The sequence below is a fragment of the Pagrus major genome, chromosome 24, assembly GCF_040436345.1.
Source record: "Pagrus major chromosome 24, Pma_NU_1.0".
Lineage (NCBI taxonomy): Eukaryota > Metazoa > Chordata > Actinopteri > Spariformes > Sparidae > Pagrus > Pagrus major.
In genome coordinates this window covers 14,224,141-14,237,740 of record NC_133238.1, presented here as the reverse complement: position 1 = coordinate 14,237,740, position 13,600 = coordinate 14,224,141, and the positions used below count along the sequence as shown (strand labels likewise).

General features: G+C 45.2%; 1 protein-coding gene across 2 annotated transcripts; it reads left to right on the top strand.

The window, feature by feature from the left end:
- The first annotated feature begins 26 nt into the window (after positions 1-26).
- xdh (xanthine dehydrogenase) lies at positions 27-13,404 on the top strand. 2 transcript variants are annotated; one of them, XM_073462631.1, is made up of 35 exons: positions 27-132; positions 827-884; positions 2,118-2,214; positions 2,407-2,515; positions 2,665-2,791; positions 3,040-3,101; positions 3,693-3,773; positions 3,960-4,040; positions 4,603-4,747; positions 4,832-4,924; positions 5,256-5,407; positions 5,592-5,685; positions 6,235-6,344; positions 6,425-6,609; positions 6,684-6,846; positions 7,480-7,569; positions 7,726-7,895; positions 7,968-8,094; positions 8,170-8,289; positions 8,720-8,816; positions 8,890-9,014; positions 9,148-9,281; positions 9,366-9,453; positions 9,604-9,690; positions 9,770-9,961; positions 10,039-10,184; positions 10,501-10,582; positions 10,667-10,762; positions 11,094-11,297; positions 11,397-11,449; positions 11,526-11,640; positions 11,855-11,920; positions 12,046-12,234; positions 12,318-12,485; positions 12,979-13,404. In XM_073462631.1, the coding sequence occupies exons 1-35, from the start codon at positions 43-45 to the stop codon at positions 13,027-13,029; spliced, it is 4,047 nt and encodes a 1,348-aa protein (XP_073318732.1). In that variant the 5' UTR covers positions 27-42; the 3' UTR covers positions 13,030-13,404. The 2 variants fall into 2 exon arrangements, with proteins under 2 accessions (XP_073318732.1, XP_073318733.1); XM_073462632.1 differs by lacking the exons at positions 27-132; positions 827-884; positions 2,118-2,214; ... (3 more) ...; positions 3,693-3,773; positions 3,960-4,040 and having other exon boundaries at positions 4,656-4,743; positions 9,148-9,453.
- Positions 13,405-13,600: the final 196 nt, after the last annotated feature.

Sequence of the window (13,600 nt, the reverse complement as noted above, 5' to 3'; positions counted from 1 at the left end):
ACTACAGTCACATATCAAGACAGGACGCAGAGGACCGACACCATGAGGGAGACCAGCTTCACCATGGCCGATACCGAGACCCGGTCCGGGTCCACGTCTGACGAGCTCATCTTCTTCGTTAATGGGAAGAAGGTAAAAATAACCTAATAATAATAACCTAATTCAAATTTAAATTAGCGACATTTTAAATGGAGTTCTGTACATGTGTGGAATACTGCCATGATATTCACATCTGCACTGTTTAATATTGACTTTATGTGAACTCGTTTGTACATGTTTGTACAACACAAGTTAGTGACTAATGGCAGCAGGAAGAAACAGGATGTCGGTCTGAGACTGTGAACATGTGACAATGTGGAACAAAATGAGAATTTGCACACTTCAAAGGACTGTAAAGATATTCAGATATAAAAGAAACACAACATGAAACACAAACGTGAAGAGTCGGATTAAACACAGTGGTCATGAACGTATCATTAACTTTGAGTGGCTGAAACAGTGGTAATCAATAACTCTGGGCCGGTTACAATCTGCTCTCAGAAGTCACTGATTAGTCTCAACGAAGCCGTAAGTTGAAGTGATTAATCCTGAAAGTCTTGTCAAGTTTCCACATGTGAAGGAAAGTGTGTAATTTACACGTGAACATTTTCATTCGTGTGTAGAAAAAGAAAATATAAAGATGTCGACCAGATTCTGTGGTTTTGTTTCTACGTGTGACGCTGAACTTATGAAACCTGTGTTGTTCCTGCAGCAGCGGCAGGTTCTGTTCAGGCCCGGCGACACACGGACACTTCATCCATTACATTTCTACATGTTTGTGTTGCAGATTGTTGAGAGAAATGCAGATCCTGAGACGACCCTGCTGACGTACCTGAGGAGGAAATGTAGGCACACACACACACACACACACACACACACACACACACACACACACACACACACACACACACACACATCAGAACATCAGATTTCTGCACTGGGTTCTGACACAATCACAAAAACTAACTTTTCTTTTATTTTGAAATGAACACAACCTCTCGGCTGCAGCTGATGCGTACAGACTTTAAATGAGTGTTTCTTTAAATGGAGTTTGGTTTATTGGTGTTCCCATAAAACCACAACAGGCTGCGCATCTGTGTGAGGTCGCTGACCGTCTGCGAGATAACACCCAGCAGGGCAAAGTCAAAGTCAACGTCAGATCCTGGATCAGATGTCATGATATGTTTTCTTTTCAGGGCTGTCAGCAGGACAGAGTTAAAGACATGTATGTATCTGGAGTCGAGTCCCTGAGGAGGTCAGAGACGTCCTCAGGGATGACTGAGGAACATGTCGGGGTCATAAACAGGTTGAGTGGGTCCTGGATCATTTTCAAGGACTAAAACTTCTTTAAGGACTCCTCGGACCTCTTCATGGACTTCTGATACCACCTCAGACACCTCAAACCAATAACACTTCCTCAGAGACTCCTGGGACACCCCAAGCCTTCTCATCATCTCCTCCTGATGATATAAAGTCAGGCTCAGCCATCATCTCCTCCTGATGATATAAAGTCAGGCTCAGTCATCATCTCCTGATGAACTGATATAAAGTCAGGCTCAGTCATCATCTCCTCCTGATGATATAAAGTCAGGCTCAGCCATCATCTCCTCCTGATGATATAAAGTCAGGCTCAGCCATCATCTCCTCCTGATGATATAAAGTCAGGCTCAGCCATCGTCTCCTCCTGATGATATAAAGTCAGGCTCAGCCATCATCTCCTCCTGATGATATAAAGTCAGGCTCAGCCATCATCTCCTCCTGATGATATAAAGTCAGGCTCAGCCATCATCTCCTCCTGATGATATAAAGTCAGGCTCAGCCATCATCTCCTCCTGATGATATAAAGTCAGGCTCAGCCATCATCTCCTCCTGATGATATAAAGTCAGGCTCAGCCATCATCAGGAGGAGATGATGATTGAGGTTAATGTTTGAGTGAACTGCTCCTTTACATGCAGACACCATTTATTGATTTACAGCAAAAACAGTCAGTTGACTCTTTAACAGGACGGCGTGACTGAAGATGTTCATGTAAACTCACCGTGTGTGTGTGTGTGTGTGTGTGTGTGTGTGTGCTCAGTGGGTTTAACAGGGACTAAGCTGGGTTGTGCTGAGGGCGGCTGTGGAGCCTGTACTGTCATGCTGTCCAGATACCAAACACAAACTCAACAGCTGCTGTATCCTTAAACTAAGTGTATAAATGTGTGTGAGTGTGTGTGTGTGTGTGTGTGTGAGTGTGTGTGTGTGAGTGTGTGTGAGAGAGTGTGTGTCAGCTGCAGTCATGTGCTCTCATCTGACGTCTGAAGCCTCTGATGATAAACTGATTTCACAGCTGATAAATGAACGAACGCTCTTTAACTCCGGTTCGGTCACTTCGCCGTCAACGCCTGTCTCGCCCCCCTCTGCTCCCTACACCTGGTTGCCGTGACAACTGTGGAGGGCATCGGCAGTGTGGCGAGAAAACTACATCCTGTGCAGGTAAAACACACACACACACACACACAAATCTTAAAAAAATTGCATTAACGTCTGTTTGTCATCTTTGACTGTGTTAAAGCTGATCGATCGATATTTGTCCACTAGAGGGCAGCATCATGTCGTTGTTATGAATGTGTTGTCATCCTCAGGAGCGAATAGCGAAGGCTCACGGCTCTCAGTGTGGCTTCTGTACCCCGGGGATCGTCATGTCCATGTACGCTCTGCTGAGAAACAACCCCAAACCCAAAATGGCCGACGTGGAGGAGGCCTTCCACGGTACTGCCGGAGACTCAGCATCGTTAGATATTCAAATATCAGTGTAGACAAACGTGTAGACAAACATGTAGACAAACATGTAGACAAACATGAAGACAAACGTGTAGACAAACATGAAGACAAACATGTAGACAACCTTGTAGACAAACATGTAGACAAACATGTAGACAAACGTGTAGACAAACGTGTAGACGAACGTGTTAAACACGTCAGAAAGCTTCTACACTAAGAAAACTTTATTTTTTCAGGAAATCTGTGTCGCTGCACTGGGTACAGACCCATACTGGAGGGATACAAGACTTTCACTGTGGTGAGACACACACACACACACACACACACACACACACACACACACACACACACAATGCGTCTGACATTACAAATCTTTGATGTTCGCTCACTGACACCAGCTCTTCTGGACTATAAGCTGCTCAGGGTCAGTTTTTGTCAACAGGGCCATTTGAGGGGAGTTTGTTTGAAACACTGGCTGATTAACATTCTGCTGAACTGGTTAACTGTACAAAGTCTGAGACAAAGAAAACAAATTAAAAAACAATATTTGAAACGTTCGAGTGAAATGGACCTTTAACTGTAGATTTCAGCTGGCCTGGAGAAATGAATCTGGATTGTCAAAGTTATGGACGCAGGGAAAGGGTTAGGGGTTAGGGTTTTTAAGCCACTGACTAACTCACCAGAATGACACTCAGTAGACGGCACACCTCCGCCAAACAAACAAACACACCAAACAAACCAGCAAACCTGGTTTACCAGCCAACCGAAACAGTTACCAGTTACTACTTTCCGTCCAAAGTTGATGACTAAAAACAGGTTTGTCTTTGATAGGATGTTGATGTAATCAGGTAACAACAGAAACCTGACAGTGTTTTTTTCTTTTTCCCAGGAGGGGGGGTGCTGTGGTGGAAGGGGGCGGGAGAACGGCTGCTGTATGACCAATGGGAACGAAGCTGAGAAACATGCTGATGTAAGTCTGACTAACTTTTCAATACAACACACCCTCAGATTTAAACATAATAATTTATGCTGCTGGAATAATTACTCCGGCCACTAGAGGTCACCTCCTCACAAATGTAAATATGGTTCGTGTTTAAACTGATTTCAGAACAGCATGTTTAATGTTTCTGACTGTGAGCTGGATGTTTTCATGCAGGAAGCCACGTCTCTATTCAAAGCATCAGACTTTGCACCCTTTGACCCCACACAGGAAGTCATCTTCCCTCCTGAGCTCATGGTAACAACACACACAATCAAACACAGTATCATCAGGTGGAAGAAGAGCAGATATGAAACTATTTGTCTTCAAAAATCCTAAAGTTAAACTCGTTTTGTTAAAAATGATTCACAGCTCAGACATAAACCAGAGCATCGTCAGTGTAGAAAAGAATACAGCGTATACTTCAGGTCAACGATCTCGCTTCTCCTTGATCACTTGATCAAACCTGAACTCACAGACATGAAACACATTTTTAGATTGAGTCAGATTTATTCATCTCTGATGTTCGTCGTGACTCAACATCCATGGATCTACGTAGAAATCAAAGAAGCCTCCTGAGCATCTTCACGTTTTTAAGTTTTCTTCAGTATCAATGGAATCTAGTGAAAGTTGTCTGTGCGTCCGTGAGTCGACTGCAAACAGGAAGTGTAGCTAATTTGACAAACTTTGAATGGAGACTATGTATGCCCCCAAGGCATCATGGGAACTGTAGTTCAAGGACTTAGAGCCTGATTTTCCCCAAATCAGAAGTAAAACACTAATAGTTTAAATGTTGTTGCTTCTCTTTCCTCCCATTCAGTCTCTTACCAAAGGTCAAAGGTCTGGCTCTCTGCGTTTCCGTGGTGACAGGGTGGTGTGGCTGCAACCCGACAGTCTGGACGAGTTTCTGCGACTGAAGTGGGAACATCCAGATGCCCGAGTGGTGGTGGGAAACACTGAAGTGGGTCAGTGTGTCTCAGAAACACATTCATTCATTCATTCATTCATTCATTAAATCACTTGTTCACTAACTCCCTGTGTGCTTCTAGGTATTGAGGTGAAGTTTAAGAACATGGTGTACCCAGTCGTCTTAGCTCCAGCCTTCATCCCTGAACTGAACGCAGTGACTCACACTCCGGACGGTGAGAACAGACTCAAATTACAGAGCGTGTCTTTTACTTGAATTCCTTCATTATTGACTGTTAGCTATTTGGCTAAATTGGCTACAAACCCTGATACAGGTAGAAGTTTAGCATTAGCATCAGCATTTCTCCTAGCATTGTGTACAGTTAGCATGTAAACTTACCAGTGTAGTTAGTTAGCAAGCTGTTTTGTATGTGAACATTGATGCTAATGTTACATGCGTTTATGTACATTATGGTAGGACAGCTAAAAGACACCATGCTGCCACAGTGAAGACACATTATGCTAGCACGGCTAAAAGGAGTAAACCTTTAAAATGTGTGTTTTTAGGTATAGTTTTTGGTGCAGCGTGCACGCTCAGCCACATGGGGGAGGTGCTGAAGCAGGCGGTGGAGACTCTTCCTCCTCATCAGACTGAAGTCTTCCTCGCTGTCCTGGAACAACTGCGCTGGTTCGCTGGACTGCAGATACGCAACGTAGCGGTGAGTTGCACAGTTTATCAAACAAAGCTACAGTCATTGTGAGTAGTTCAGGGTGCCTGGGAGAGCAGAGTTTTCCCAAGCAAGAACAGAACAATATTTCCGTCCATAAAACGTCTCTGTGTTGTATATTTACGACGTGTTGTGTTCACTGTTTCATGCAATTGTGGTGTTTTTGTGCTTTCAGGCTGTTGGTGGAAATATCATGACAGCGAGCCCCATATCAGACCTCAACCCTGTTTTTATGGCAGCAGGCTGCAAACTCACAGTGATGGACAAGGGTAACACACACACACACACACACACACACACACACACACGGTCACACACACACGGTCACACATACCTGATTTAAATTCCCTCTGACTGACTGGATCAGTTTTGTCCTTAAAATCCTCAAAACTCTGCTCAAATTCTTAATTTTCATATTTTATTTTGAAGTTTAGTCCAACGTGAGTCACTTCCACTGTGTGAGCTTTATTTTCACGGTTCTATTTCATCTCTATAAAGTCATTTTTCTGGACACTTAATGTAAAGTCATGAACCCGGGGAGGATATCTGTGAAAACACATTGTCATGGTGCGTTTACTGCCGCCACATTTATCAGGAGGTGTTCAAGTGACCTTTAATCTAAGTGTTGCATCTCCAAACAGCTGAGTCACTGTTTCTGCCTGTAAACACTCATTTTATAGGAAACTTGTGAAACTTAAGCACTGCTAATAGACATTATGCTAGAAAACACATGATGCTACCGTGGCTAAAAGACATTATGCTAGCCTCTAAACTGTGCTCTGACCTTTGACCCCTGTCTGTCCCTGTGTGTGTGTCAGATGGCAGTCGCGATGTTCAGATGGACGACAGTTTCTTCACAGGTTACAGAAAGACGACTCTTCGCCCACAGGAAGTTCTTCTGTCCATCGAGATCCCGCACAGCAAGAAGGTAGAAACATCGTCGTGTCACAGATCTGAATCCATCCACATCTGGACGCCCTCTCATATTTTTCCATTTTTCTTCTTCAGTCTCAGTTCGTCTCCGCCTACAAACAGTCACCTCGCCGAGAGGATGACATCAGCATCGTTACTGCGGCAATGAGCGTCACCTTCACTCCAGGGTCTGACGTTGTGGAGGACTTGAGGCTGAGCTACGGCGGCATGGCGGCCACCACGGTGCTGGCGAAGAAGACGGCGAACAGACTGCTGGGAAGGTAACAAACACTGATCATATGTGAGAGTAAGAATCAAAGGAAGGCTGGAAGTCACACTCCATGATGTCATCCAGGCGGTGGGGGGAGGAGCTACTGCAGGAGGCGTGTTCCTCATTGGCTGAGGAGATGACCCTGGACCCCTCTGTGCCAGGCGGCATGGTGACGTACCGAAGAACTTTGACCCTCAGCCTCTTCTACAAGTTCTACCTGACGGTGCTGCAGAAGCTCCGAGCGCAGGTCACTTCATATCTCACTGACATTTTAATCAGATTTTGTTGTTACTCATGAAAATAAATCATTTAATCAGTTACTGATGTTTACGTTTACACAGGAGTCTGCTGATGTTTTTCAGGTATTAGTCAGACCACATGTATCTCCATGAAAATGGAGATAACAAGCAAAACTTCTGAGAGCTAATTGCTCGACAACATAAATGAATTTTGTTGGTGAGTTAACGACAGTGATGCTGATGGACTCCTGACCGCTGTCACTGCCACTTATGACGCTAAAGCTCCCCTTCAACTGTAATATTTATTAAATATGTAATTACTTAATTTATTAAAATAAACATTAGTTCTGGAATAATGGCCAAGGAGGCGTGATCAACTCAAACGAATACTCTCTGAGCGTCCCTCCCGTCGGTAAAAGGCTCCAGATCAGAGCAGAATCTGACGTGACTCCAGATGTTTATTCCTCCAGGAGGTCTGGACCTGCAGAAATGACTCAGCTTCATCTGAGCCGATGAAGGTTTTCTGTAGAAATAAAGGCCTTGCCACTATTTGAGATAACACGGTAATTATCTTTGAAGAACACACTTTTTGTTAGCTTTGTTTTTACTGAATTAGTTGTGTCCTGATGATCTGTTGTCAGGGTGTGAGTGTGGACGAGGTCACATCAGACTGTCTGAGTGCTGCTGAGATTTACCATCCTGAGACTGCGTCCAGCGTTCAGATCTACCAGGTACGACACACGGCGCTGTTGACATATTGTTGTCATGGTTACTGAGTTTCACCAAAAGCCTTTTTATTTTTCTTGTCAAATTAATATTTTTGAACTGAATGTTTTTAGCACGTTAACAAGGTTACATTCCCAGTTTTAACGTCACGTGTCCTCCAGGCGGTGCCAGAGGGGCGGAGCCAGGACGATGCGGTGGGCCGTCCCATGATGCACCTGTCCGCTTTGAAGCAGGCGACGGGCGAAGCAGTTTACTGCGACGACGTGCCGCTGTACGAGAACGAGCTCTACCTGGTGCTCGTCACCAGCAGCAAAGCACACGCTAAGATCCTGTAAGACACAACACACACTCACACACCTGTACAACACACACCTGTCCTGTCTAACCCGGGTGTGTGTCTCAGCTCTGTAGACACCTCTGCAGCAGAGTGTATGCCCGGCGTGGTCTGCTGTGTGTTCGCTGATGACATTCCCGGTAGTAACGCCACCGGACCGATCGCATACGACGAGACCGTCCTCGCTCGGCACCAGGTGTGTTTCTGTTCATCTGACCGATCAGGTGGCTCTGTCAGGTTCAGGTTGATGATGTTTCCCTACTCTCTGCAGGTGACCTGTGTGGGTCACATCATCGGTGCCGTCGTGGCCGACACTCAACTTCATGCTCAGAGAGCTGCCAAAGCTGTGAAGATCCAATATGAAGAGCTGCAGCCGGTCGTCACCATCCAGGTGAGACTAGAACACCTGGACTGCTGAGGACAACACCTGTGTCCATATTTAGGTGTAACTAGTGTTGAGTTACTTGTTTTAATATGTATAATATAACTGAAGGGTTTCTATTCTGTACGGTGGCCTGATTAGGACATATAAGAGTCTGTTTAACACGGAAAGAAAAGTCAACAAAGTCATAAACACTTTCACTCTAAAGCTAATATTAGCATGCTAACATACAATATTAACTTGCTAACATACAATATTAGCATGCTAACATACAATATTAGCATGCTAACATACTGCTCTTACTTTAAGTCTGCTGACATGCTAATGCTTAGTAGAAAATACATAATTTTAGCGTTATTAGCCGTGATTTATATGAACATGCTGATTAGACACAGAACCTTGAATTCTACTCATCTGGAAATGAACCCGTTCTTGACAGGAAGCCATCGCTGCCCAGTCCTTCTATCAGCCAATCAGAACCATCCAGAAGGGAGACCTAGAGGCAGGGTTCAAACAGGCCGACCACATCCTGGAGGGTAGGACTGTCTGTGCGATTTCTCCTGATTCCAGCTGATCCGCAGGTGTTGATTATTTATTGATCATTGACAGGTGAGATGCACATTGGAGGTCAGGAACATTTCTACCTGGAGACAAACGTTACTCTGGCTGTTCCACGAGGAGAAGACGGCGAGATGGAGCTCTTCGTTTCTACTCAGTCTGCCTCCAAAACACAGGTAACAATACTGCAAAACACAGGTAACAATACTGCAAAACACAGGTAACAATACTAATACTGTATATGCTGCACGTACTTCTACTGTATCTACTGCATATTACAGTAGCTAGTGATACTCCTGTCTCCGTCAGTCTCTGGTGGCGAAGGCGTTGGGCATCCCTGCTAACAGGGTGGTGGTCCGGGTGAAGAGGATGGGCGGAGGCTTCGGGGGGAAGGAGAGCCGGACTACCATCCTGTCCACTGTGGTCGCCGTGGCAGCAAACAAGTATGTCTGTCAATCATGTCATATTAGAGCCTCTTATTTTGAAATGAAATGTAAGTGTTGTCATTTCCTGTGTTGTGGTGTCAGGCTGAAGAGGCCTGTGAGGTGCATGTTGGACAGAGACGAGGACATGTTGATCACTGGAGGAAGACACCCGTTCTATGGAAAATACAAGGTGGGAGGTCGCCCCCTGCTGGAGAGGGAGGGAGGTTGTTGTAGTTTTTCTTTTGAGTTAGTCATTCTTCTTCTTCTTCTTCTTCTTCTTCTCCTTCTTCTTCTTCTTCTTCTTCTTCTTCTTCTTCTTCTTCTTCTTCTCTTGCTCCAGGTGGGTTACCTGAACAGCGGTAAGGTTGTGGCTCTGGACGTGTCGTACTACAGTAATGTTGGAAACTCTATGGACCTCTCTCTGTCAGTGAGTATCGTTATAACACAGAGTATTTCTTTCTTTGCTGATGATGTGTTGATGTTATCACCTGTGCGCCTTCTTCAAGGTCATGGAGCGCGCTTTGTTCCACATGGAGAACTCGTACAGCGTGGCGAACGTACGCGGCCATGGTTACCTGTGCCGCACCAACCTGCCGTCCAACACAGCCTTCAGGGGCTTTGGAGGCCCACAAGGCATGATGGTCGCTGAGAACTGGATGATGGATGTAGCTCAGAGCCTGGGCCGGCCAGCCGAGGAGGTATGTAGGTGGATGAATAAAGTGATAAACAGCTGATGGATGAGCAGCGTCCAAACAGTGACTCCCTCCTCCTGCAGGTGCGCAGGTTGAACCTGTATGTGGAAGGAGAGTCGACACCCTACAACCAGATCCTGGATCAGTTCACCTTGGACCGCTGCTGGGACGAGTGCCTGTCACGCTGTGGATACCAGGAACGCAGAGCCGCCGTCGACCTCTACAACAGGTGAAAACAATCAATCTTTATTCGTTTATCGCCAATTCACAACAAAAGTCACCTCATGACACTTAACAAGTTGAGCAGGTCTAGACCATACTCCGCGATTAACTTAATCAAAGAGACCTAACATTCCCGTGAGCAGCACTTGGCGACAGTGGCGAGAAAAAACTGGCTTTAACAGGCAGAAACCTCGAGCAGAACCGGACTCAGTGGTGGGCGTCTGCAATTTTGACAAAACACAAAACAAAACACTCTAAACAAGTTTCTGAGACAGAGTGAAGCTCTGCAGTTTGAAAAGACCTCTCTGTGTTTACTCTGTCAGACAGAACCGGTGGACTAAGCGAGGTCTCGCCATCGTCCCCACCAAGTTTGGCATCAGCTTCACCGCCGTCTTCCTCAACCAGGTCTGATCAAAAAACAATGAAGAACAAACTGCTACAGACTGTGGCATTTTAGTTCGTATAGTCATAGTCTCTTTGTGTCCTCAGGCTGGAGCTCTGGTCCATATCTACACTGACGGCTCCGTGTTGATGACCCACGGGGGGACGGAGATGGGACAGGGACTCCATACCAAGATGGTCCAGGTAAATGTTCTTTCAAACCGTCCATTTTGGTTTGAAGAGCACCATCTACTGCTGCCCAAACATCTATAATCATGACCCATAAGGCAAGATCTGTTAGCTTCATGCAAACTTTATAAGAAAATCATCAAAAATGTTTTTTTTGTACATTAATAAATATTGATATGTAATCACCTACTTAAACCAACCGATTCTAAAATCAAGCTGACAAATGCTGTTCGTAAGCTGCAAATACCATACTTAAGCTTATGAGTGCCGTCAGTTGCAGTGCTTAAGCTAACAAACGGCGTACATAAGCTAACAAAGTAATAAAAAACGGTGTCTGTGTGTCCAGGTTGCCAGCAGGGTTCTGGGTATTTCCTGTTCAAAGATCCACATCTCAGAGACGAGCACCAACACGGTCCCCAACACCAGCCCCACCGCCGCCTCCGCCTCCTCAGACCTCAACGGAGCCGCCGTGCAGAACGCCTGCGAGATCCTCATGAAACGTCTGGAACCGTACAAGACCCAGAACCCCAAAGGATCATGGGAAGACTGGGTGAGCAGGAGCGTTGATGGAAGCACTTTCTGATAATTTCCTTCTCAGGACATTTTGTGGTTTTATTGATTTTCTAAATTGTTTGTGTCTGTGTTTCAGGTGAGAGCGGCATATTTCGACAGAGTAAACCTCAGCACAAGTGGTTTTTATAAGTAAGTTCACTGAGTGAGTCTCTGTTGATGAATAAAGTGCAGGACTGAGTTTCACAGTTTTCTGTTTATTCATTAGGACTCCAGATCTCGGTTACGACTTTGACACAAACTCAGGCCGAGCGTTCAACTACTTCAGCTACGGAGTGGCCTGTTCAGAGGTGGAGATCGACTGTCTGACCGGAGCTCACAAGGTTTGTACATTATGAAAATAACAAGGAAGGATCAATATTCAGCTCCCTGTTATTTACAATAATGGCATGATATCGTTGTTATACACTTCCATGCTGATGATACCGTCTTTTAGGTAACTGGCTCATCTTCGAACCAGACCTTAAACAGTCGCATTCTACTTTAGTATTTATAAAGTATATTATATTTATAATTATTATTATGTTTGTGCTGTAGAACCTCAGCACCACCATCGTGATGGATGTCGGTCACAGCCTGAACCCAGCAATAGACATCGGACAGGTGAGGAAGTTCATGAATCGTTAGAAAAATCAGTCAAATGTAAAATCCAGTCACAGTTAAGGTGTGTAAATTTCATTCCTGTAGCGCCCCCCTGAGGTCAAAATGTCCTCTCCGTGTCTCTCCAGGTGGAGGGGGCGTTCATGCAGGGTCTTGGTCTCTTCACCCTGGAGGAGCTTCATTACTCGCCCCGTGGCGTCCTCCTCACTCGGGGTCCTGGTACTTATAAGATCCCTGCCTTCGGAGACATTCCGACCCATCTGACCGTCTCGCTGCTCCGCGACGCCCCGAACGAAAAGGCCATCTTTGCCTCCAAGGTGACGCCGCTGACGCTACACAGAAGTCTTCAACAGCTTCATTTGTTTTTGAGTTGTTTTCAGTTTACATTTTTTCTCTCCAGGCTGTTGGTGAGCCTCCTCTGTTTCTGGCGGCATCGGTTTTCTATGCCATCAAAGATGCCATCAGCGCCGCACGGGCGGAGTCTGGCATCAGCGGTCCCTTCAGGCTAGACAGCCCCGCCTCCGCCGAGAGGATCCGCAACGCTTGCTGCGACCAATTCACCAAACTGGTACGAAAGCTTGTTTCAAAATCTGTCGGAAAAATAATACTGTAATAAAGCTGGACTCAAGTTAACAGAGGCTAACAAATGCTGTAGTTAAGCTAATGAATGGTGTAGTCCAACTACCAATGCTGTTCTTAAGCTAACAAATGCTGTATTTAAGCTATCGAATCCTAAACCTGAGCTAATGAATCCTGAACTGAAGCTTATGAATGTCAACAGTCAGAGTTGGAGAACAGATTTTCGATTGATCAAATTAGTATCTTCTAAAATTAGTCCAGAAAATATTTCAAGAGGTTTATTGAACTCGAGGAGCTGGTACTAACTGCCAGGATTTCAGATTTGCATTTCGGATCAGAGCAGAATCTGATGTGACTCTGGGTGTTTATTCCTCCAGGAGGCCTCGACCTGCACCCGAGAACTAGAGTTCAAGCTAAAACACAACATAAATACTGTATCACCCTCTTTAAATTCAACCATGCCGACTGTTGTTCTGTTGCAGTGTCCTCCTGCAGAGCCCGGCACCTTCACCCCCTGGTCCGTTCAAGTGTAGGACGTTCAACCAGAGAGAGAGAACTACAAAACTACAAAAACACCATGAGCCATTTTCTACACGCACAAATTACAGTCACTGATCTGTTCTGCCCACCGGACCGGTTCATGATGCTAACTGTTGCTAGCTTGCAGTATATGTTAGCATCACATGCTTTTTTATGCTCACTGAAGCGAATCAACAGCATAAATACATGATTGAATCTTACACTGTAAAAAATGTTACATGAAATATTAAAATTGTTGTGGAGGAATCATCAGATCTGTAACTATTGATCGCTTCAGCTTGTAAACACTTAAAATAATCTATAATGTGAATTAGATCACTGATCACTGTTCTGTACTGCCTGAATACAATAAAAGTTGTAGAAGCAGATTTACTGGACTGTCCCTCAGTTTGTGTCTGACTGTCCCTCAGTTTGTGTCTGACTGTCCCTCAGTTTGTGTCTGGACTGTCCCTCAGTTTGTGTCTGACTGTCCCTCAGTTTGTGTCTGACTGTCCCTCAGTTTGTGTCTGACTGTCCCTCAGTTTGTGTCTGACTGTCCCTCAGTTTGTGTCTGACTGTCCCTCA